The sequence below is a fragment of the Lissotriton vulgaris genome, unplaced genomic scaffold, assembly GCF_964263255.1.
Source record: "Lissotriton vulgaris unplaced genomic scaffold, aLisVul1.2 SCAFFOLD_836, whole genome shotgun sequence".
Taxonomy (NCBI): Eukaryota; Metazoa; Chordata; class Amphibia; order Caudata; family Salamandridae; genus Lissotriton; species Lissotriton vulgaris.
In genome coordinates, this window is record NW_028241934.1 from 343,237 (window position 1) to 369,538 (window position 26,302).

The 26,302-nt window shown below is 49.2% G+C and overlaps 1 protein-coding gene across 1 annotated transcript in view; it reads left to right on the forward strand.

Annotated features, from left to right (window-relative positions):
• Nucleotides 1-26,302, forward strand: part of LOC147669133 (condensin-2 complex subunit G2-like) — a 399,698-nt gene that overhangs the window by 78,977 nt on the left and 294,419 nt on the right. The window contains exon 11 of the mRNA XM_086948201.1: nt 24,758-24,883. Within this exon, the coding sequence (XP_086804327.1) occupies nt 24,758-24,883 (126 nt within the window). The remainder of the gene's footprint in view (nt 1-24,757; nt 24,884-26,302) is intronic.

Here is a 26,302-nt window from a genome sequence, read left to right on the forward strand (position 1 = left end):
GGGGGAACTGGTCAACAGGTAGGCTGCAATGAAAGGTAAGTAAGTAAACTAACTATTGGCACACTAACAAGAAAACACTAGTACACCTACAATTGGAAACAACACATACCCCAGGTTCCTAATGTGTCGTAGAATTACACATGTGGAGCTATATAAGGAACTTCATCTGGAGATGTGACAAAGATGACATAATGTGTTAGTGAGTAAATGTTTACTAAATACAGTAGTAATACTATAGTCTAATTAATACACTTCTCACTTTAGCTGTCTTGTAGAAGGCTTGAAGCAACAATCACTAGCGAATGGTATGTAAGGAACCTGTAGCCCACTTCTTCTGATGATGAATTGACCCTCTATGAAAATCACAACAACATATTTTAACCATATGTATGACTAGTCTGAATAAAAGTATAAAGCAGCGCAAAGGCGCTGTTACCGTGATTCCCTGTAGTGAAGCTGCAGACTGTACCAAATTGGATCCACGCAAGAATCACTCCAAATGCAGAATACCAGAAATCGAATCCAGTAAGGGATAAAATAATTACCAAAGGGGAATGTAGGGCTGAGTAGGAGGGGACGGAAAGAAAGGACACTAACTAACTAAGGGGAAAAAATGAGGGCTTTATGGAAACTGACACCAAGCAGCGGAGACCAAGCCCGGCTGCTGGGTAGAGTATAACAGGGAGGCGGAGTGAAAATTACGCCCCACCGGACAACGGAGAACAGGCCCGGCTGTCAGGTGAAGCACACTCCAAGTAAAGCACAAAGCTGAGCCCAGCCGGATGGCGGGGCAAAACCCGGCCGCCGGGCGGGACTCAAGGGTAAGGGGGGGAAGAAGGTTCACGGAGCGTATCGTGAACTAGCAGCCCTAAGGAATACAGGCGCCCAAACGCCTGAATACAGCGAACCGCTGCTGAATAGAAGCGCAATCCAGGGCCCGCTTAGGGACGCGGGGGCCGGTAACGCTCTTCTTCGATGCAGCGCACAACAACAGGAAGTTCCAGAGCAATACGGAAATCAGGCGGTGGTATCAAGACGGATGCGGAAACGAAGAGAGCTTGACGCAAGAACGTGAAGCGTCGCTCCTAGGTTCTTGGTGCTCTAAATAGCGAATTCTTAAAGGGACAGTGTCTTTTAGGAGTCTCGAGGCATGACCGCTATAGACCGACAAGATGCGTACTTCCATGTGCACATTGCACACAAACACAGGATTCCAAGTCGGCGCCAATCATTATCGATACACAGTACTGCCATTTGGACTGAAGTCTGTGCTAAGAAAATTCTCGAAGTGCATGGCGGTGGTAGCACCACACCTGAGGAAGAACAAGGTGATTGTCTACCCGTACCTAGACCATTGGTTGATCAAGGCCTCCTCCTTCTCGGAAGCTCAAGCACACTTCCAGAAGACGTGCGTTCTCTTGAACAAGCTGGGGTTGCACATCAACATGTCCAAGTCTGTCCCGACTCCGGTCCAGTGCATACAGTACTTGGGAGCCTGCATCAATACTCTATCAGCAAGCGTGTCTCCTTCGGAAGAGTGACGATTATCACTCCTTCGGAAGGCTTAGGCTCTTATGACCACTCCATCTACAACAGTGAGAACGGTGTCTTCTCTATTGGGATCGATGGCATCTTGTATCTTCCTAACGCCACACGCACGACTGCACATGAGACCGTTGCAGGAGTGTCTGGAGGATCAGTGGGACCAGAGGAGAGGAAACTGGGACAACAAGATACGACTGTCTCTGCATGCTCTTCAGTCTCTGAAGTGGTGGTGTTCAGCGGAGAATCTCCTCAGAGGGGTTCCCTTCCACAAGGACATTCCCACTCAGACTGTCGTGACGGATGCTTCTCTCCAGGGGCGCATTCCGGAGACTTACAGATTCAAGGAACATGGTCCCCGATGGAGGCCACGTATCACATCAATTTCCTGGAACTCAGAGCTGTTCACTTGGCACTGAAGGCCTTTCATCCGTCCTTTCAGACCAACTCTCTGCTTGTACAGACTGACAATACGACCACGATGTATTACCTCAACAAGCAGGGGGGTTCGAGATCACGCACTCTGTCGCAGGAGGCGCAGGCGATCTGGCACTGGCTTCTGGCCAGAGGACTGACGATAACGGCTACCCATCTGCCAGGTGTGCAGAATGTTCAGGCGGACGCACTGAGCAGACTGATGCAGGAAAACCACGAATGGGTCATAAACAACGAAGTACTAGGAGAAGTCTTCGCAAGGTGGGGGACTCCAGACGTAGATCTGTTCGCCACCGCCGAAAACAGCAAATGCCGAGACTTCGCCTCCAGGTACTACCAGCAGGGGACGCTGGAGAATGCGCTATGGATCAACTGGTCGAACAGCTTTCTGTACGCTTTTCCACCAATTCCCCTGATTCCGGCGGTGCTCATCAAGCTGGCCCGGTCCAGGGCTCGGATGATACTTATTGGCCCGGAATGGCCCAGGCAGTGATGGTTCACGGACCTGCTTCATCGGTCTCTCCTTCCTCACATACGGCTGCCGTGCAGGCCGGACCTTCTCACGAAGTTCGGGGGGCAGATGTTGCACCTCAACCTCTCGTCTTTGAGTTTGGCGGCATGGCTCCTGAGATCGTGCAATATGGCCATTTGAATCTGCCCGAAGATTGCAAGGACATACTGAAGGAGGCTAAGCGACCTTCCACTCGGACTTCCTATGCTTACAAGTGGAAGAGGTTCTGTATCTGGTGCAAGTCCAAGAACTATGGCCCGACGACGTGCAAGGAAGATGTCATCCTCCTTACCTTCTACATTTGGTGCAGTCTGGCCTTAATGTTCATTCCATTAAGGTTCATCTCGCTGCATTGACTGCCTACAAGAAATGCCCTTCACAGACTTCCTTCTTCCACATCTCTGTGATCAAAGATTTTCTGGAAGGCTTGAAGAAAGTATTCCCTCCTGTCAGGCTTCCTTCGCATTCATGGGAATTGAATGTGGTGCTGTCCAGGTTGATGAAGGAGCCTTTTGAACCTATTCATAAGGCTTTGTTGCAGCGCCTGTCCTGGAAGGCGGCGTTCCTCGTGGCCATTACATCGGCCCGCAGGGTGAGTGAACTTCAGGCGTTGTGTTGCCAAGAACCTTATACTGTATTTCATGCTGCTAAGGTTGTTATGCGTACTCGCCCTAAATTTCTTCCGAAGGTTATTTCTGATTTTCCTGTCAACCAGACGATAACTTTGCCTATGTTTTTTCAGAATCCTTTATCTCCAGAGGAAAGGTCTTTACATTCCCTGGATGTTAGGAGGGTGTTGAAATTTTATCTGGATAAAACCAAAGATATTCGTAGGTCAGACCAATTGTTTATCAATTATGGATCGGTCAGGACAGGTCTTGCTACCTCTAAGCAGTCCATCTCTAGGTGGATTGTGTCCTGCATACAGCTGTGTTACCAAAAACCTAATAAGACCTTAGGGGGTAAACCTAAGGCTCATTCCACCAGGGGTAAAGCTGCCACGACAGCTGTGCTCTGTAATGTTCCAATTGCAGAAATCTGCAAGGCGGCCACTTGGAAGTTGATCCATACCTTTGCTAAGCATTACTGCCTGGACACTGATGCCAGGGCAGACGCTCCGGTTGCGCAGGCTTCGCTGCGAAATTTGTTCGCACAATTGTGGTGTTAATTCTTTTTCTCCACCGCCGCTTGGTGTGGGGTTGGGCTTGCCATTCTATTCACTAGATTATGACTATACACAGATATCCCCTACTACAGAAGGAGTAGTTTCTGTCCTGTAACTCCAGTTCTGTAGTAGGGGTATCTCTGTTATAGTCATAAGCGCCCGCCCTCCTCCCCGGTGGAGAAAGATATTCATGTAAGGAATGCTACAGGTTTGGCGTGTTACGCCTTCAAAAAGAACTGAAAGTAAAAGGGACCTGCTGTGCATTCTGGGATACTGGGAGAAGTTCTGGAAAGTTCTCTTAAAGGCACAGTACCCTATTTAAGCCACATAAAGGCAGCCTATGGGGCTTGTCTGTCCATGCCTTCCTCTCTATCATTCCAGAGGCTTTTACTGGTAGAGGCAAGTTTCTCTATGGAGGAAACTGGGCAGGCTGTGCTGTTAGTGTATTTTTTTGGTGGAATTTCTAGTTGAAGTACTGGACAGAGTAGCCTGTGGATATAGGCTGCATTATTTGTCTTTAAATTCTCTCTTAAGTGTCTTTGCAGTTCTGCATTTTTTGACAACTTAAGAGATTATTTTTGATTGCCAGGGTCCATGCACATCAGCGGGAATATTCACTAGATTATGACTATAACAGAGATACCCCTACTACAGAACTGGAGTTACAGGACAGAAACTACTCCATCTAGGATGGTGGTAAAAAACTTTGGATTCTATGTTGATTAGAGAAATGGAGGGGTATAAGGTGCACTCCGAGTGAGGTTTATAGATTTTGAGGGTTTATGGTTGCCCCCCTTATGTCAAAGGTGTCTAAGTATACAGCCTACAAGTGAGGAACTAGATGAGAAGAGAATTGCTTAAAAAGCTCCAGAGTGAAGCCATTTATCCGAGGGCAGTGCTGTGATGACCTGGTGAATCTGTTTCAGAGAACTCTACGGCTAAAGACTCTACATTGAGCCACCAAGCATTCAGGCGACAGAGACCCCTCGACCCACCTGCCTAAAATTGACAGTTTTAATTATTTATTCAGGCGGTTATATTTTTCTGTTGTACTTAAATAATAATAATATGGTTTGCTCAAAAGGCCTCTCGGCCTAAGGTGTTTAATATGAAAACGTCTATGGGAGTCTTCAAATCTGCACCACTCTTGGGTTTTTAGTCTCTTGGGATGGAAAGGCAAAGAGGATGTCCTTGAAAATTGAACTTGCCTTGTTCTTGGTCTTCCAGAGGCAATAACAGTTTTCTAACTGACTGATGCATATGACATTGACATTTTCTGAGTCACAAAGGACCATTATCTTGTCATCTGCCTCAGAGCTCTCTTCAAAGTGGACTGTTATGCCAACTCTTTGAGGCATGCGGTCCACTGCAGGGGTTGTAAGATGCGCAATGGGAAATTTGTGACAAGCCCTGGAACGTCTTTTCCTGATACTAAATCGGTTCGCAGGCTCAACATGTGCAGAGCACCTCAAGGGGACAAAGGAACCATGATGTTGTGCTCTGTATTTGGGTGTTTTGGTGATTTATGGCTTCAGTTGGCTTGTACGAGTAAGAAAGTCTGATCTCAGCAAAGTATCGCTGGAGTGGTTGTTGGAGTGCTGTTGGTCAGGTTGCTTTATTTCACTTCACCTACCTCCGTAGGGTCATTGCATAGGCATCAGGAACTTGACACTACTCTTATCTTTTTGGTAAGTCATGTGTCATCCTATTTGGCCCTTACAACCTAAGAGGATGAGAAGTGTCTGCTTTTAAAGTGTTTTCCAGCATGTGAGCTTCTGGGTGCTCAAATATAACTACTTTGAACACCACCTTCTGCCAACTGATAGTTCTCCACAAAAATCTGCCACAGGTGTAGTAGCCATAGTGCTCTAGTTGCATCCAAGGAATCCACACTCACTGCAGCTGGATTTGGGCTTCCCCCAGATAACAGGCTGATTACTTTTGTTACTAGGGTGCTAACTCCCCAAAAGGTTACCATTCCTGACTGCATGCCCTAGGCTCTACATTAGTGACTTACCCCAGCTGGCACTGAGATTTTTGGACCGCCTTCAGGTTCTCTGTCAGCACTGGCTCATACTTCTACTTAGGTCATGCTTTGGTGCTTACTCTGATTACAGCGGAACCCGCTCTGATGCCCATCTCTGATCTAGAGCCAACATGAGTTCATGCTTGTTAGACCTGGCATTCTTGGTGCAGTTTTCCCCCTATGCCTTTGTCTTTGGACCTCCTGATTTTTTTCGCCTTAGGGCTGTTTTACAAACTCTTCGCGAGCACTTTATCACTGCTAACCCGTGCTAAAGTGCTTTCTGCTAAAAACTTGACAACTTTAGCTTATACCCAGTTGGCATATTTTGTTGGGCTTAGGGTCTTTCTTACCAGTCTTGAGGTATTGGGATGGTTCCCGGCTTAGAGTCTTGTAAGTCCTGCTTTGTTCGAGATAGGGGTAACCCCTTCCGGTAGCCAGGGTGCTGCCGACAATGAAATTCTAAGCAGTCAGTGCCCTCAAGAAGGAGTCCCAAGAGGAAAACCCGGAGGGAAAAAACCTCTGATGATGATGAGACTCCAGGAATGAAGGACAAGACAAGGAGCCAGAAAACACTTTAAGACCAGGAGCCCAAAAGGAACCAGGAGAAAACCGGAAGTCAAGCTGGGGCAGATGTCACAAGGGTACCAGGAGCGCCAACGGAAGGAAGGGATCACCAAAATAAGAGTCAAGGAAGCAACAGGATCGAGGATACACCAGAGTGTTGCAATGCAAGGGAGGAAATGTTCTGATCCCTTATGTACAGAAGAAAACAGGAAGTGACATACAGGAACAGGAAGTGACAAAACAGGAAGGAGAGGTGTTGCCATCTTGGAGAGGGAAAGTAGTGAAGTGCAGTATATGAAGATCGCCATGTAAGGAAGGAAGGTAACCTTCCCCTACTGCCTTCTGGGAGCAAGACTGAGAAGAGGAGAGCAACAATATGGCCCCCAAGGAAAAGGGAATAACCAGATGTCAACACCAGGTAAGTGTAATACCCCAAGGTGCATCAGGACATGAATGGGCTGCCCTGCTAGTACTCAGCGTGCCCAACAGAGCAAACCATGCGACGTCGCCAAAACTGCAACTGTGGGCCTCGTGCCGCACCATGGCACTCCCGAGATGGAGCGGCGCTGCGGGCTGCACGGCAGCCTGCGAGGATAATACGGGCAGAGCGGCGGGTTGCGATTAAATTGCGTAATTAAATTGAATGCAACTGGTGGGTCTGCAGCACTGATTGTGCCATCCACTTAAGTAGCCCTTTAAACCTGTCTCGGGCCTACCATGGTAGCCTATGTGTGTACAGTTTTAAACTTCCATTTCGACCTGGCAAAGTAAACCTTGTTGAATGTTTGCCAAGTATAGCCTAGCTGACGGTCGCACTTAGCTTCAAAACAACAATGTTTTTCATCCAAATTTCTCCAGATATTCTTCAAAATATTTCCAATTAACTCATCTTCCTTTTTAATACATATAAGATACCCCTAGTGTAGGCCCTGGACAGCCCATGAGGCAGGGTCGAGTGTATTTATAAGGTGGGGTATGCACTTTTAACTTTTAATGTACTGGTAGTGAAAAACTCTTAAATTAGTTGTTCACTAATGCAAGACCTATCAATGTAGGATAACATTGGTGTTACCGTATTACATATTATAAGTGCAATTTCCAATTCATGTTTGGTGTCTCTAGAACTGGAATGTATAATCTTAACTTACGGTGAAGTCCGATTTGAAATGACGATTTTGAAAATGCCACTTTTAGACAGTTGCTGCAGCAACAAATGATGGACAGAATGCAGAATAAATCAAACACTCAGCCCTAGTAAAGAAATATGGGTTAAATCCATTGTACGTTTGCTCACTATTCCACCCAAGTTTGGACCCAGCCTTATGCAAACCAGTGTTGACCCTACTCCTCATGGGAACAGCTCAGTCTGAACTGCCAAGACGGTCCCGTTCTCATCATGCTGCTGGATTCAAGCTAGCTTGGTTGATGAGGGGTGAAACCCTGAAACTGGTCCCAAGATGCTTGTTTCTGGTCCAGGGAGAACCTGGCCTGGCAGTTCAGGCTGGACTGTTCCCATGGGGAGCTGGGTCTGGTCTGATTTGTATGTGGCTGGGTTTAAACTGGATTATGATATTCTCTCTATGCGGCCTCCCAAAAACAACTACAGCCCCCCTTAGAGCATCAATAAACTCTGCAGCAAGACTCATCACAGGTTCGAAAAGAAGTTCCCACATCTCCCCTGACCTAAAATCCCTGAATTGGCTCCAGTTCGAAGCAAGAATTCAGCAAAAAATTGCTTGCATGACACATAAGGCCGTACACCACAAGGCACCCATTTATCTCGCACAGAAATTGACAATCTTTGGTGGCCCTAGATCCACCAGGAGTGCAGATAACCTGCTTCTGAAACCTCAAAGATTCAATAAAAAAAAACATAAACTAACCTTCTCGGGGATGGCGCCTAGGATTTGGAATGCTCTTCCCCCTGAAACACGAAAGAAGAATTCAATCGGATCTTTCAAAAAGGAAGTAAAAGCGATTATCATGGCAAAATTTAAATGACCACGCTTCCCGGCCCTGAACCTTTTTCATCTGAGACTCGTTGTCTATGTTCTTGGAACAACTCTGATCCCATGCTTTGATATTTTTACGATTCTTTGTGTGTTTTTATTTTATTTATCCTATGCTTGTTCTCTATACTGTGTCTTGCTATTCATTTGTTATAATCATCTTTGTTCATTGTAAAGCGCTGTGATATCCGCAAGGATTTTGTTTGCACTCTATAAAACCTTCTAAATAAATAAAATAAATAAATGGCATGCTGGACAAAAAAACTATGGATATCGGCTCCGATCTCTGTACTGGGGTGTGAATGTTTGACATTGTTCAACATTCTGTCCATCAATTGTTCTTTTTCTCCTTTTTGAAAGTTGGTATTTTCTTACCTTAGCTATTTGGTGCTTGCAGCCTTTCTGTGCCACATGACTGGGTGTAGCTGACAGTTGGGCTTTGTGTATTCCTCCTAGACCGCCTTACACAATAGGGAGCTTAGGTGTGACTGAATGAGTCATCACTGACAGGATGTGGCTGAAGAGCTGGGCCCACCCCACTTTCACCTGAATAGGTTTTGTGCTCTCTCCACACAGAGCTTCATACCCCCTGTAGTTAGTCTGAAGCCAGGGCTAGTAAGGCAGGGCACTTGTGCAGTTCAAAGACATGCCTCTAGAAGCTTCTCCCCACTTCAAATGCACCACTGGGTGAAATACTGGACCACAGACACCATCTCTTAAGTACACTTCTGGACCTGTGGATACTGTGCCAGGAAAAGGACCGCTGTGCTGCTGAAAGAACTGTCACTCAGATGGGCTACTGCTCTGAAGGAACTGACCTCTTGTGTGGGTGACAAGAGAACTGGACCTCTGTAGTAAAGTGGAGTATTACGTGGTGATGCTGGTTAGGCCTCATCATGCAACTTGATATCCCAAAGATGGTCCTTGGGTTCACAATAATAAATCCTTAGCTTAGTCCTGGTAGTGTGGCAAAGAGCAGCCGGGCTTTATTAGAGGAACATGTCTTAAGCACTTCAGGGTACCAACGTAGACTATACGTAATTGATGAAACTCGAAGGAAATCCAACACCAACTTTTAAGAATTTGGACACAACGAATCAGATTGGATAGATATAACCTGTGTTAGGGATTTTAGAACAAATCATAAAACCATGCTATTGAATGCTGAACGTTACCATTGCAGTCAATTGGGAAAAACTGTATTGGTGACAATCTGTCACTTGATGGTCGAGTTACGTGGAACCTACGAAGTGGTAAGGTGCTACGGGTCCAAGATCCAAGCCACAACAGTCAATTAAATTTCACCTGGTCTGGATGCAGAGTTGTCCTGGCTGCCCTTGATGCTGAAGCGGGAGTGATGAATTTTCCGCTTAGACGTTGCTGGGGAGAAAACTGATACAAAAAGTTGACAACGTGGCCACTGCATGGTCGCTTTGAAGGTGTTGTGTGGTTACCTTTTGATGCAGTGTCTAGTAAAGGGAGTGGTAACTGAACTAGTCACCAACAAGCCTTGGGAGCTGTGTGTTCACAGAATCTGTACTTCGATATTCAGGGGGAAAAGGTTAGCTGCCTAAAATGTGCATGCGGTCAGGACTATGTTTCCCACAATGCAGTGGAACATCTATTTTTGGGTGATCCCTTGGGCCAGTTGTCCAGCGATTCTTTGGTGTTGGGATGTTTTTTTTTTCCATTGGTGTACCGGGGACTAGTGCAAGAGAGTCTGGAGTTGCCTTTGGCTGTCAAAGGGGCCCCTCTCACTGGGGGAGCCGGTCTTTGTTCCATATGCATCTCAGTCGTGCAGTTCCAGGTGCATTGCCACCGGTGCAGAATATTCTGCCTTTGGTATGCACAGCTCCTGTTGTCGTAGACTCTGGTCTCTTTGTCCTGTTTTGCAGTCTTCACAAATCTGAGGATCTGGTGTCAGGGGTGTCCCTTAAATTGTAGATTATAGGGTGATAGGGGTGTGGGTGCAAGTGGACAAATCTACTACTTGCCCCAGCAACTAATCCGCCCCTGAGGTGACCACATCCAGGGGTGTGTGTCACCTTTTCTACTCAGAAGCCTCTATTCTGCCACTTCTAAAAATGGCAGACACCTTCCTTGGCTGTACAGACCAGGTAGCCACACCCTAGGGGTGCGGCTAGCCTTCTGGGATGTATGCCCTCTGACTATCTAATTTTCCCACCTGCCCTGGTGCAAATGTGCCTTTGGGCACGAAGAAGGCAGGCTCCTCCTTTTGAAGACAGCCTGCATGCATATCAGAGGCGGTGAATGCTTTGAAGCTCACCACCTTGATGCGCCACTTCACTAGCCTTCCTTGCCAGGTCTTTATTTCTGCCTCTTGGGATTGTTCACACTACCTGGCAGGCGGTCTGATCCCTGTCTGGGCAGTGGCAGCTGCAGGCTGCTAGCCAGAGTACAGAAAATGGTGGTAGCCACCTGGGTGCATGCCACATCAACCTCGACATTGGAATCATGTCCGCGGGGAAGGAGGCACGCTGGTTGATACCAAACATGACCATATTCGCCGATACCGTAATGGAGCAGGCGACCTAGAGTGTGCTCGGGTGCCAGCCCATGTTATCCTATGGTCCACTGAACACTTTTAGTAGTTCTTAATGGAAAGGGCTACTATAGGGACATATGAGCTTGCATTTATATGTCCACAACCTTAATATACTGCACCTTTCCTACTGGGCTTAGGAGACCTACCTTTGGTGTGACTGACAATATTAAAGATAGTTCTTGGACCTTGGCACACATGATGAGGGCAAAGTTGAGTTGGAGCAGTTTGCACTGTTACTGCAGTCTGCAATGGCAGGCCTGCTGCCATCTGTTTACTTGGGTCTCTCGGGGTGGCACAAATTGGCTTCAGGCCCTAGTGACCCCTTTAAATCCAAGGCCCTTGGTACCATTGGTGCCACTTTACTTGGGACTTTAGGTGGGTAAAGTCCTTGCCAATTGGGAGTATCAATTTACTACATTGTGTTTTAGGAAGAGAGCACTGTCGCTGAGGCCAGGGCAGCAGACTCCAGTGCACTTTCAGTCATAACCATCAGCATTGAGGTAAAACGTATGCTTGTGACCAAACAAAGATGGCACTTTTCTACAACCTGCAACTTCTCCTTTGAACCAAGGACCCCAGAGTGATTTCAAAGGATAGTCTGCTGGCCTCCTAATCTGAGCCTCAGGGGCAGAAAAGGTTCTCCAACATCCCGCACCAGCCCCTGGACCCAGCTGCAGTGAGTACCTGGCCCCCAAGTGGTGCCCTTCAGGTCCTGGACCCTTGGTGTGGCTCAAGGCAGCTGAATGCAAGCTTTTGGTCTCTTTGCAACTGCGAATTGCCCATTTGTACCGAGACCTCACCGTTCGCACCGCGATTCAACACAAAGCTTTTGCAGCAGTCTCTACGTGCTACAGCATTGACACCAGTGCAAAGCTCCAGCAACACTGGCCGGGTGTTTGGGCCACCCCAACAGCCTCCCGTGATGCTCTCCCTGCTCCTCGCAGCCCTCACTAACACGAACGGGATTCGTGACACAAATTTGTGTAGGCTAACTTCAGAGGGCCTAACCTGGTGACTGTAGCCTACATGAGCTCCATCGCTGTCAGTCTGAAAGTGTGATTTTGTTTTTTTTTGTTTTTTTACCCAGTCCAGCGAGACCAGATATCCTTACTTGGCGCTTTGTGCTTTCTGGTGCTATTTTCACTAAAATCTTTTGAAAAAAATCATAACTCCGGTTCTACGGATTGGATTGTAATTTTGGTCTTGTTTCATTTATTACAATTTGCTGTAGTTTTCTAAATTGGTGTTGGATCCTTTTTATGTGGTGCATTGCCTCTAAGTTAAGCCGGACTGTTCTGTGACAAGCTACCAGGGGGTTGAGCGCAGGTTAATTTAGGGTTTGCTTGTGCCTTACCCTGACCAGGATTGTGGTTGCTGCTTGACCAGGGCTCACACCCCAGTCAACCAGTAACTCAATTTCTCACTATTCTAGGCCCATGATGATTATGAGATCATACAATAGTATACTTCAACCTTGGATGAACATCAGCCTATTCTTCTCTAGTACTACAGGAGGTCCATTCAGCTTTGAGTGGCCTAGACAAGAGTCTTTTCAAGCCCACCCCCAACCCATAATCTTGGGTTGTGAGTGAGCTTGCGGGGGCCCCAATTGCAGGCAAACTGTCTAACGTCTAGGCCACTAGATGTTTTGCAACACACTGGAAAGGTATAACTTCAGGTCAGACGGTGGCACAAATTGTTCAGCACGGTTACGCCCTGCCCTTTACATCTCCCCACCTCACATTTGATCTTTTCTCACTCCCCTTAATGGATCATACCACCATATTTTTTTCTGAAGGTTTAATTGCTTTAGGCCACACTCTATAGTGAGTGTGTTAGAGGCGGAGAAAGGTGAGGAGTGTTGCTCCTCCTATTTCTTATTGTCCAAGAAAGATTGAGTACTCTGGCTGATTTTCGATCTTCGCCTCTGAACGTATTCCTATGGAATGACAAACTGAGGATGCTCACTCTGGTCGAGATTCTTTCAACTTCTGCCCTGGATCTGAGGAATTGGGCCCTGTCTTTGGACCTACAAGGCCATACCTTTGTATGCCAATCTTGAAGTCGCACAAAATGCTACCTGAAAATCCGAGTGGGGTTTGAACATTTCCAACTTAATCTTGCCTCTGCTCCTTGGCTGTTTTGTAAGGTAATGGCAGTGGTCTAGGACCAGCTTCATGGGTCGGGGATTCACTTATTTGCATACCTCGAAGACCAGCTGCTGAAGATAGGGTCACTTCATCCAGTTGCACAGCACATCCAAACTACGATCACCCTTCTGCTGTCCCTGAAGTTTTCCAACAGTAACTGGTCACGTCTGACCGCTACTTAGAGGATTCCCTTTATAGTGTGTCCATCATTGACCCATTTGTATTCAGGCCCTTCCCATCACTGCATAGAGTCTGGGACATTAAGCATGTGAATCTGGTGTTTTGGGCTCAATCCTAGGTTTTGGCGTTGATCCTTCTGAGGCTTCATGAAATGCTGGCTACATGCATCCTCCGGGTCCCTCCTGCTCGTTGGCACATGTGGGCCTTGCAAAAGAACTTCAGCTTTCGGTGGACAGAATACCGGGGCTCCCTGTCCGACATGATCTGTATCTTGAAGGAGGCTCCCAGATCTTTCAGTGGTGGCATGTCAACACCACACTCATATATATATATATTTTTTTGAAAATCTGTATATTATTTTACAACACAACCAGCATACAAGGGACTCACATCAATACAGAATAATTCACAAGACGGAACCATGAACCTTCGCCTGATTACCAATGAGTCACCCTTCATGGCCCCTTGACTGATCCACAACTCTCCTATCCCCCCCCCCCCCCCCTCACAGCTGGCACCATTCCCACAGAAAAACAATGTCATGTGCGTACCATTCTAGTACCATAGTAGTTCGGGTCGGCAATTTGTCCACACTAAATGTCCAACAACCTTTCATGTTACGGGGATCCCCCCCTCACGCTAACTCCTCCCAACCACGAAAGTGCCTTCTACGCCTGCTCCTCCCCCGCCGATGTGCCCAAGTCTGACTCCGCCTCCTCATCTGCCATCCAGAGATCCGCCACCAGGGCCTCCCACTTCCTTGCCGCTTCTAACGCTCTATCATTGTGGGACCTATGAGCCTGTTGCATCCTGAGTGAACTCTCACTGCCCGCCCACAGTATCAGTGCAGCCTTCCACCTCACATAACTAGGGCCTGCCACTGCCTTCCAGTGGGATGTTATCTCTCTTTTGACCAAAATGAGACCTAAGTCCCGGAATTTGCTAGTTATCTTATTTCTGCTAGCATGAGGGAACCAGTGTAATAAGCACACCCCCCACGTCCCTATCGATCTGCCGCTCCGTTATCCTACAGAGTGTCCCCGTCACCTCCTCCCAATATGCACCTAACTGCGGGAAATTCCATAGCATGTGGACCAGGTCCGTTCCCTCAGTCGAACATCTGGGGCAGCTTGCCGCAGTACCATGGAAATATTGATTAATTTTCGCCGGGGTAAGATACGCCCTATGCAACACAAAGAATTGGATCAGCTGGAACTTGGCATTCCGAGTGCCCTTCCACGCCCTTCGGAGTATCTGTGACCAGGCTACATCGGGGATATCCTTTCCCAAATCCGCCGTCCACTGCTCCCGCAGTCTCAAAAGCAGAGCAAGTCCGTCACCCGTCATTCTTTTATATAAACATGTAATCGCCTTATGCATGCCTGCCGCCATCACCACGTATTGGCACAATCCACTGGCTGGGGGTTCAGATAAGCCCAACCCCCAATACTTCTGCAGAGCAGCACTCTAAGCTGCATGCAATAGGAAGTGTCCCTGCGGGAGCCCAAATGATTCCTGTAGCGCGCTATACGCCAACTCCTCCCAATCCGCCAGGCCAGACCAGTCGCCACTGTGCGGCAACGCCGTGCACATGCCCAGCGGTATCTCGGGCGCATACGGTCGCAGCACCCCAATCCTGCTGTGATACCGCTTCCAGCAATACCGGAGAGTATTTTCCGCCATGGACAATTCAGCCAGTCTTAGTTTTTGCTGGAAGATTACAAACGACAGCATGTGCCGTGGCACTTAAGGCATGGTGTCCCTCACCGGTCCCCGAAACTCCAGTGCCACCGCCTGGGTGAGGACCTGGAATTGCGCTGCCAGATAGTATAATTCAAAGTCAGACGAGCCCCCCCCCCTCCCACCCCCCCCCCCCCCTCTCGCGGTCTCATCAATGTGTCCAAGGCCACTCTACGCCACCCTGTCCCCATATAAAGCTACTCCCCGCCGATCGGAGTCGTCGGAAAAACGCCACCGGTATCCGTATCGGTAAAGTCCTAAAAAAGTATAATAGGCGAGGAAGCGCCACCATCTTGAGGAGTGCGACTCGACCCATCACCGACAACGGCATGGAGCCCCAAAACTGCATGCTACCCCTCAATCCTCTCATAGCCCTTTCGATATTACCCTCAAAGAGATCCGCCTGTGCATGATACACCCGCGTTCCCAAATAAGGAAGGCACCTTGGCTCCCACGTCAACCCGGGTGGTAACGTCGGCGGGCCGCACCCACTAGACACTGGGAAAACGCAGGTCTTGGCCCAGTTAACCCGCAGGCCCGAGATGTCCCTGAAATGATCAAGCAGGTTCCTTGCCCCGCTTAAAGCGTCCCCGGCGTCCTCCAAAAACATAAGGAGGTAATCCGCATATAGTGAAATATGATGGATCCGGCCCCGGAGTCGAAGGCCCCGGTATGCAGCTCCTAATCTCACACGCGCAGCCAACGGCTCTATCGCAAGAGCGAACAATGGAGAAAGCGGCCAGCCCTGTCTAGTGCCCTGTCCCACTGGATAGGAGGAAGAATTTGCCCGCCCCACTCTGACTCTGACTCTGGCAGTGGCCGATGAATACAATATTTTAGTCCAACCAATATACCCAGCCCCAAGCCCAAACGCCCCCATCGCCGAGAAAAGGTAGGGCCATTCCAGGCTATCGAACGCCTTAGCGATGTCGACCGACAGCACCAATGCCTTACCGCCCCCTCCTCCCTCATCAAGGATCCCGAGCAACCTACGAACACTGCTGGTAGTATTGCGTGTCGGGATGAAGCCCGCTTGGTCCTCATGCACCAACCGCGTCATCAACGAGAGGAGTCTAGTGGCAAGCACCCGGCTCCATATTTTATCATCTGTAGTGAGCATGGAAAGAGGCCTATACGCAGCAGGATCAGTCGGCGTTTTCCCAGGCTTAAGAAGCGGTATAATAACGGCCTCCCTAGTCGACCCGGGCAACCTCCCCGTTTCCCGAGCCTCCCGGTACACCATCAATAATCGTGGCGCCAGGAGGTCCACATACGTCGAGTAAAATTCAATAGGCAAGCAGTCGCTCCCAGGCGTTTTGTTGCGCGCCAACTGTTTAATTGCGCAGCGGATCAAACTGGTCATGCCAGGAATAGAAGAAGAGGTCCTGGCTCTCCTGAACTCATCTTTAGCATTAGGCAAGGTTCCGACAGCCTTCAAGGAAGCACGACTGATCCCTCTGTTAAAAAAAACTGGGGCAGACGTGAAGTGCCTGAAAAACTTCAGGCCTATCTCCCAGATTCCTTTCCTTGCCAAAGTGCTAGAACAGCATGTTTTGTTCGATCTCTCCGACCATCTAGAAAGGAATGGTCTGTTGGAACCAAATCAATCAGGGTTCCGTGCGAATCACAGCACGGAACTGGTCATGCTGTCTATCCTGGATGAGCTCAGGAATAGGGCAGATAGGAAGATACCCGGTGCCCTGGTGTTGTTAGACCTCTCCGCGGCGTTTGACACCGTGTGTCATAAACAACTCCTGTCGCGGTTGAGGGATTTCGACATTCAGGGCACAGCTCTTGCCTGGTTTGCATCTTTCCTACAAGGGAGGATGCAAAGAGTACAGCTGGGAGAATTGCTCTCCACTGCAACACCAATTTCTTGTGGAGTGCCACAGGGATCTGCCCTGTCGCCTCTCCTATTTGATATATATCTCCAACCATTGATTTCACTCCTCAATCAAATGGATTGCCAGGTATATAACTATGCTGACGACACCCAAATCATTATCCAAATGGATAATGCTCCTGGGGCATCAGCAAGGCTGCAAAACATTCTTAAACATACAGCCAATTGGATGTCGCTGAACTCTCTAAAAATCAATCCGGACAAGACGGAGGTTTTACCTGTCACCGTTGCTGGTAATCCATGGCACGACGGGCTTTGGCCAAGGGAACTTGGGCCACCCCCAGAACCTGCAGTGGAGGTAAAAAGCCTAGGCATCTTTGTGGATGATAAACTATCCATGCGGAAGCAAGTCACCACGGTGGTTGGAACCTGTGTCGGCCTTCTCCGACAACTCAGAAAAATTGCGCCTTTATTGTCCTTCTCCACCTTGAGACGGGCGGTGTCCGCAATGATATTATCAAGGTTGGACTATGGCAATTCGCTTTATCTTGGTTTGCCCCAAAAACTCTTGGACAAACTTCAAGTGGTGATGAATGATGCCGCCAGGCTCATGTTTAAGAAACCAAGGAGCTCACATGCGTCCCCACTTATACGCAAGTTACACTGGTTGCCAATAAGGCAGAGGGTGCTCTTCAAAGGGCTCTGCATCGCACATAAATCGCTCTACGGAAAGGCGCCAAGATATATTAAGACCCGCCTGACTCCATACAAACCGGGTAGGTTGCTAAGATCTGCTGAAGCAACTTTTCTTACCCAACCACGCTTCAGATTGGCCACAGTGGGTGGCCGCGCCATCTCCAATACTCTCCCAGCAGTCTGGAATAATCTATCGGCGGATCTGCGGAAGGAATCTAATTTGTTGTCCTTCCGGAAGAAGCTGAAAACGGCTCTTTTCCAGAAGGCCTGGGTTGGGCTATAATTCCTGGTTGGGCTTTCTCTAGGAATTTCTGCCGTGCTTACCTGACAAGCGCTTAGAGACCCCTGGGTTATAACGCGCTATATAAATCGAATAAAATAAATAAATAAATAAATCTCGGCTAGTGTAACATCCCGCCCCAAGGCATCCGCCTCTTCCTCCTCTATCACTGGCAACTCCAGGCACTCCAAAAACACCTGGGGTCCCTTCAGCCCGTGGGCGACTAGTGTAGAGGTCCGCATAGAACGAACGGAACACCTCATTAATCCGCTGCTGATCATGCTCCAACCGGTCAGCGGGGGATGTCAGCGCCAGGATAGGCGCGCTCCGAGGGGTGGGGTCCGCAAGCCAAGCCAACAGGGTCCCCACCTTGTCCCGCTTCGCGTGCGCACGAGCAACAAACTCCTTGTAATCAAAGCAACGGAGCTGCTCCACACCACCGGCCACCGCCTCCTTTCGAGCTAATACGTTGTCGCGTGTCCCAGTGCCATCAGAGTGAGCCTTTTCGACCGCACGCAAAGCCAACTCAGCCCGTTCAATCTCCTGTAGGAGCAGCTTCCGAACCCCCACCCATTTGGCAATACAAACGCCACGGACCACCACTTTGAAAGCATCCCACTTCATAGCCGTCGTGGAGGCAGTGCCCGCGTTCTCGGCAAAGTAGCGTTCCACCCCCTCACCAAGTTCCGCACAAAATACCGGGTCCTCCAACATCTCGGGCGCAATCTTCAGTGAGGAATGCTGGGGCGCACCCCCACCCAAAAGAAATTCACCAATAGAGGGTTATGGTCCGATAAGCACTACAAAAGACAACATCAAGCGGGACATGGAGGTCGTGTAGGGCCGAATACAAGGAATAATCCCTATCAGTCGGGTGCTGCGCATGCCAAACATCAACAGGCCCCCAAATATCCTGCCAATGGGTGTGAATCGCGGCCAGTTTATGAATCAGGGCCGAAGGCAGTGGAGGGTGCGATCTATCCATGGTCACATCAGCAATAGAGTTGAAACCCCCCCCGCCCCCATCAGGACCGACACCGTGAAATAATCGGCAAGGTGGAGGACAAAGATTCCAAATAGGATGCTTGCTGCACATTAAGAGCATAGACACTACAGTCACCACGTGGCCATACAAGCGGCCGCGTACCGCTACATACCGGCCTCCTGGGTCCACTGTGTGATCTATCAGTTGGAACGAAACCCCGGCCCTAACTCAAATCAGCGCCCCCCGCGCAAAGGCCGAATACGTAGTATAATACAGCTTACAGCTGCCCGCGCCACCTACGTGCAGAGCCCGCCCCTCAGTGGCAGTAAGATGTGTCTCCTGCAGGAAAGCAACCTGTATCCCCCTGCACACCAAATAGGAGTGGATCTTATACCTACGCTACATAGAGTGCAATCCCCGAACATTCCAGGTTATACATTTCATGTCAGGAGCCAGACCCATAACAACTTCGCAACATCCCGCTCAAAGCAGCCCACCTCCCCTAGCTGCCAAACAGGGTCGTCCACAATCAAAAAGGCAACATTTGATAGCACAGATAGAATACAAAGGCGCATCAGCAAGCAACATCCCCAAAACAAACTAGCCCCAACCCCCAGTCGCCCCCCTCCACCCCTTACACTACCCCCCCCCGCCCACCCCCCCAAGAACAGGCACTAACAGAGGGAAACCCATCCAAACCACCCCAATTGCACACACCATGCAAAGTCGAGGCAAACGAAACAATACCATCCGGTGGGGAATGGCTAGGGCCTAAGGCACAACCTACAACAATAATCCAAAGACTCTGCGCATGCCACCCCCGAATCCGCCAAATCATCCTTCCTTCCAGGTCCCCCCAAATCCCCGTACAACTCCCCACTACCACTGCAGCCCCAGGCACTCATCAACCAGGCCTCCGACCTCTCCCCCCCCCCCCCCCCCCCCCCCCCCCCACTCATCCACATAGCACTCAGCAGCCCGCCACCCAGCACTCCAGACATATCAAGGCCACCCATTAAAGTCAATCCCCCGTCCCTTTAAACAGTCCCGCAATTACTCATCCAGCAGTCCATCATCCGTCGCAGGGGTGATCGGCGGCAGTCTCTGATCGTCCGAGATCGAAGATTCCCTCTCCGACTGGCCCTTTCCACTGCCTTGCTCAGACGCCTCCGATGTGGCATGTAACAGTTCACCAGAGATCGCCACCACTGCATCCAGGGCTCCCTTGCGTTCTATGGCCGTCTGCGAGGTCGATTGCTTCCGCAGACTGCGCTTGCGGATGCCGCAGCCTCTGCAATCTGCGAGGCTGCGAATCCCCAGCCAGCTCATGCGCCTCCGTCTCCTGGCCATCCTTCCCCGCTCTGTAGGATTTCAGCCACTCCCAGGCCTCCTCCGGCGTGTCGTGAAAATGAGACTTGCCATCCATCACAATGCGAAGCTTAGCCGGGAAGAATAGGGAATACTGGATCCCCTCCGCTCGCAGTTCCTTCTTCACAGCTTGAAAAGACATTCAGCGCCGCTGCGTTTCAAACGAATAATCCGGGAACAAAGTGACGTTGCTATTGTCCACTTGGTAGGGGCCATCGCTGTGAGCCTTTCGTAAAAGCAAGTCCCGATCTCGAAAGTGCAGCAATCGCGCCAATACCGGGCACGGAGGGCGGCCCTGCAACGGTGGTCTAGCCGGGACCCGGTGCGCCGTCTCCAAGGTGTAAAATGTCGATAGGCCCTCAGGGGCCACCGCAGTGCGAATCCAATCCTCCAAATACTCCACCATATCCGATCCCTCAATTTTCTCTGGCAGCCCCATCACGCGGATGTTATTGCGTCTATTCCTGCCTTCTGCCTCTTCAGCACGCCGCTCCAACACTGTGACACGTTCCAGGACCCCAGCCAGGGAGGCATTCAGCGCGGTCTGTGCAGGGCCTACCTCCTGAAGCGTCGTTTCCGTCTGCTTCACGCCGTCCACCAGTTTCGAGTGGTCCGCCCGCAATAGGCCCAGTCCCGCGGTGACCTGCGCAATGTCCTGCTGAGGGACCGCGTGAGTGTCTGTGATGGCCACCAATATTTTATCCAGCTGCAGGTGCAGTTCGGAGCTCAGCGGCAGTTACTGCTCCGCCTTGGTCTCCTGAAGAGGGGATTCAGCATCTGACGGGGCCTGATCGCCCTCCCGCCGACCCCACGGCTTGCCCATGGTCTCGGCTAGTGCCGCACTCTAAGTCTGTGTCGCCGTCTCCTTGCTCCTTCTATTCAGCCTCAGTAGGCCTCACCTCCCATGCGTCGTGGATAGGCGATCCGGCCCAGGGCCACAGGGTGTCCTCTCCGCCGTCCGTCTGCTCAAGCTCCCGGCCGCAGCACTCCTCCACCGTCCCCTCTCCGCAGGCCACACGCCCTGCAGCCAGCCCGGGCGTGCACACCGTGTCTTCAATGGGTGGCCAACGCTAGTCCGCCGTCGCCAGGGAACTCCTCTTCCGCAGGGCCGCCCCAAGCCTCTCCTCGGGTCGTCGCCTTCTTCTTCGCCCCTATGCCCCGCCACAGCAGCCGCCTAGCCTGCCCGATCCGGCAGAGGTCAGTTCAGGGGCACCCCCAGTGCATCCCACTCCTCACCACCAGCGCAGCACTGCTGGGCGCAAGTGCCACTCAGGCTGGTGGTATGACAAGATCTTATCCAGGGATCACTGCTCGCCGTCCCATGCCGCGCCTCCACCAGATCGTTGGAGCCAGTGAGGTACCCCGGAGGCTTCAGTCCCTCTGAATTTAGTCCTGCCTTTCCAGTAGGAGCCGCCAGTCGCAATCCCCCGCCACCTCGCCCAAGCGTTGTGGGGTAAGGCAGGGGCCCTCGGCAGGTTCAGCGCTCCAAGTCCAGTAAAGCGCCCCAAGTCCAGTAAAGCGCCCCACCGGGCAAGCTCAGGGAGCTCCTCCCAGGCTCCGCTGGTATGGCCAGGGGGCTCACGCCAGCCCACTGCTCAGCAAGCCAGGCTCACACCGGCCCGCTCCCAGCCGCCACTCCATGGTCCAGCTCGGTAATAGCAGGGCCCCCGCAGTGGCCCCCAGCCGAACATATGCAGAGTGCGGGCAAACCAGGGGTAGCCCCCCCTCGTCCAGCGCCCCCGTCCGCACCCGGCTCACACTTCAGCCCGGCTCCCCCCTGCTCGTGCGGCAGCGCCACTGGGGGGCCAGTCTCTGACCTGCAGTCCGCGCTAGGTCCCTGCCTCACAAGGCCACCGAGCCGCAGTCCACAGCAGTTTGGGCAGGGCTCCCCGGGTCCAAACACAGGAGAAGTTTGGGGTTCGGGCGCGGAGCCCGAGCGCACGCTGCCTTCCCAAACTGCTCCGTAGCCACGCCTCGTCAGCACCACACTCCTCAAGCAAGCTGTTCTCCCTACCTTAGCCACAGCAGTGACAGAAGAAGCATCATCTCTAGGAGATGCGGAGAGCTGGGACTCTAGTCCCGAATGGAGCAAAAGCTCTAAGCGGTTTTCTGGAGCTTCGTTCTGTTTTTTTGGCACTGAAAGTCTTTCTATCGTCTTATCATGGGGAGGCCTGTGCAGGCCATAATGACCTACATAGCTACCGTGTGGTACCACAACAAGCAGGACAGTAGGAGTTCTTCATCTTTGTGTCAAGAGAGACTGTGCCTTTGGACATGGCTTAACAAATAGGGGAGGCTTCCTGGTAGCCGGTGATCTGGCAGGATCACTCGGCGCCAGAGCACATGAACTCAGTAGACCTCAGTTGGAAAACCAATGTACTCCTCAAGGGGAAGTGGCTAAGGGCATTTTTGCCTAGTGGGGCGTGCCGGATGCATGTTTTCACCACTGCATCAAATTTGGAGTGTCCCAATTTTTGCACCATGAAGTTTAAACCAGGAGGGTCCTTTGATGAGAGGGACACCATCTCTGCAGTGAGGTGCAAGACTCCTGCATACCTTTCCACCACTTATTCTCCTGCCCCTAGTTCGGACAATCAGGACGAACGGCTCAGATCATCTTGATCGCTCCGGATTAGGCCAAGAGAGAGTGGTACCCCAGTCTGTTGAACCTGAGAATTTGCCATCCAATCTTTTTACCTCTTTGGAAAGACCTTCTGTCTAGGCAATAAGGTAAAGCCTGCACCTGCATCTTCACAACTTGCACCTCCATGCGTGGAAATTGAGAGCTGACACCTGAACAGTTTTGATTCACTTGCTGAAGTAATAGATGTGATTATTGCAGCTACATGCAATTCTATCGCTTTGGGGCATTGGAGAATATGTAGCCTGGTGTGGGGACTGTCAATTGATCCACTGGAGGCCAAGTTGTACCAAGAGAATTTTGAAATGGGCACAAGTAAAGGTTATATGTTGGTTAATTTTAGTCTTTTCTGTTTGCTTTATCAGCCTTTGCTATTCAAGTTCCCATTTGTGATGGAATTTATCAAAAAATTTATGTAAATAGTCCTACGACACCTTCTACTATACTTTAAGGCAACCTTAACTTGGTCCTTAAATTTTTTTAATGTGCATGTCTTCCGAACCTGTACACAGCTGTTCTCCGTGACTGCTTACCCACAAGATGGTGCTTCTCATTGTAATTCTGCACACTGCATTAGTAATTTGCAGGACAGTACAACCCTGTCCGCCTCTAGTTTCTCTGACAAATTGATGCTGAGGTCTCGTTCTTCATTTCTGCCCAAATTCTTATTTCCCTTCCATGTGGGATAATACTTCACCCTCCCTGCCATTTTCTCTCCATCTAAAGAGGTGGAGAGGTTTAACCAGTTCTACCCAAAGTGAGCTTCCCGCTTATAGATGGTGTTGAAGAGTGTACCAAGTTGTTGACCACATTTTTGTAAGAGTATACAATTAACCATGTCCAGGTGGATCATCCTGTGCATAAAGTCATGCATGCTCTAGCCAAGAAGGGACCCCCGGTGGGCCTATATGCTTGTTCCACCAGAGCAAAGACGGCTTCAACAGCATTAGTGAGGGGTGTTCCTTCCCTGGACATCTGCTGGGCTGCTAAATAGGCATCCATGTATATGTTCACCAATTAGTTCTGTCTCAATAGTCATATGTGATGAACGGGCAATTTTGCCTGCTTGGTACTGCAGGATGTCTTGGTTTAAGCCCACTATTCAGACCCTCCAACTTTTTTGAGGCACTGCTTGGTTATCTGTTCAAAAGGTGAGCAAGCCAGGTAGAAGTATCCATAGGAAGAACAGGTTACTTACCTTTCATAACTTTTCTTTCTGTAAAATAGTCTAACTGCAGATTGCTCATTGTCCACCCTCCTATCCGTACTGTGGAATGGACTTCTGTAACGGTTTAAAAGGTCCCAAGTTAGTTTTGGAACACTGTCATTTCCAATTTGTTGTGGTTGAACTGTATCCGAGTGTGCAGAAGAGTCCAAATTAAAGCCGACGCTTGTGTGTAGGGGTTTGCCTAGGTGCCCCTACACACTGTCACTTCCAGGGGTGGTGTGAGATGACCAGGAGTGCTATGACACCATATACTGGTGCAGGAGTAATTGCTTTGAGAAAAATATCAAAATCCAGTCTGGCTTCTGTGGATATCCAAAAGGTAAGGCATTTGTGATTTGCTATCCACAAGAAATAGTGTTACTGAAGGTATGTAACTTTTCCATCTTTTACTTGGTAGCCCATCCTTTACAAGTTCATTCAAAATGGTCTCGGACATACTCATTGTCTCCTTGTGATCGATTACTAAATGGGTGGGTACAGTGTATTTTCATTTACACTTCTCTCCCAAATGTGTTATTTATTCAAAGCCAAACTTTGAAAAGCCTTTTTGCAATCGAGCTACGTTTGTGGACCTGTTTAGCATTCTACTTTGTGTACACTATTGAAACATTACAGTGTTCACCACTTTTTAATGTTTAATTATTAATGTTGGCTTTTTTTTTTCTTGGGTTATAACTGCAATTATTTTGATAGCTACTGGCAATTACTTCAAAAACCCATAACGTGATGTAGCAGAGGCAGTGGGTTGCAAATTCTTGTATCATATCCTTATTTTGTGGCAGTGAACATTTCCTACAATGACATAACTTGTATTTTTGTATCTGACAGGCAGCAAATTCTGAGGTTCGATCTAATGCCGCACTGCTCTTCATTGAAGCATTTCCCTTGAGAGATCCCCATATAAATAATGAGGACATGGACAATGAAATTCAGAAGCAGTTTGAGCACCTTTTTGTAAGCATGCAATTCACTGCGCCTATTGCTCATTATTCTTTTTGATCACATTTTCGTGAACACTCGGCTTGTGCAAATGAATGTTTTTCAGACATTTGTGTTGTAAAAATAATTATTTATTTAAGTTCTCTGCTTGGGCAATTCCATTATTCAGGTCTGTAGTTTCCAAGAGTCTGTCTCCAGAGACACTCCAGGACAGGTTAACCTGTAGTCAGGCATGATTATTGATTAAAAAGGCCTACTATTTCACCATCTGCAAACTATTTGAAGTAGCCTTCATAAGCAACACCGGGGGCCATACTCATTGTTGCACATATGCACCTCTCAGATGTAGGCCATGTCTTGCGACCGGGATGTAGGATGCTCCTGCGCTCTTTCTGTCTATCTCTTCCGCTTACATATTCTATCTTTTACTGCTGTTCTTCATAGGATTGAACCCACAGTTGCCTAGCCTATTAATACTGAAGACCTATTTCTAGACCACCAGACTTCTCTACCTGTCACACTCTACTTTGAAGACCTATTCTCTTGTTTAATTTGAACCATTCTCAGAACATCTGAATTTGATACTGCTTTTGCAGACTGCCGCTCTCTTTCCCCTTTATCTTGATGCAGCAGAAGTTTGTGTCTGTTTATTACCCTAAAAAAAATTTGAACTGGAAACGCTGCAACAGTCTGAGCACCATGTGTCTGTGTAGGCAAAACAGACTCTATTCACAAAGACAAATTTGACTCTAAACTTGAGTGTACAACTAAATTTACTTAATTTTCTTTTTTTATTCCTGCCAGAAATTCACAAAGGAATTCCAGGTAGTTGTAAGCCGTTCGATTGGGGTGGTGGTCTATGCTAGGAGGTTGGACCTCTCCACAGCCATAGACCTCACTCAAGGAATTCAAACTGGGCTTTTCAAGGCATGGTTTGCCTTGACAGTTTGGAAACACTCTATAAAATTGAAGTTTGTTGGCATTCCTAAACTCTGACTTAATACCTTCCCACTCTGGAAGTGGTTGGAGATCAAGGCTAACGTAACTTCCCTTACAGAATGGGAAGGAGTGCAATAGGTGACCTCAGATTTGGGAGGGGGTCGTGGGGCATGGTGCTTCTCAATGGAAAAAAATATTTTCCTTGCTGATCTCCTCCTTCCTCAAAACTAACCTGTAGACTTTGCTGTCCTAACATATTTATTTGGCCTGTTGGCCATTTGACTTAATATTTTTAGTTCCCATTTTTAAATGTAGTTCGCACAATCAATGTCCTTTACTTGGTATGAAGACTATGCAGTTTCATTTAATAGACACTCCTAACTCTCTCTCCTCATCTCTCCCCCCTGCTCTATCCTGCTATCCTGGAAGAAAAGGTGTGTTTGGGAATATTGTCTCGTTGTGGGGTCACTTTTCATTTATGAAGCAAAAAGAAAT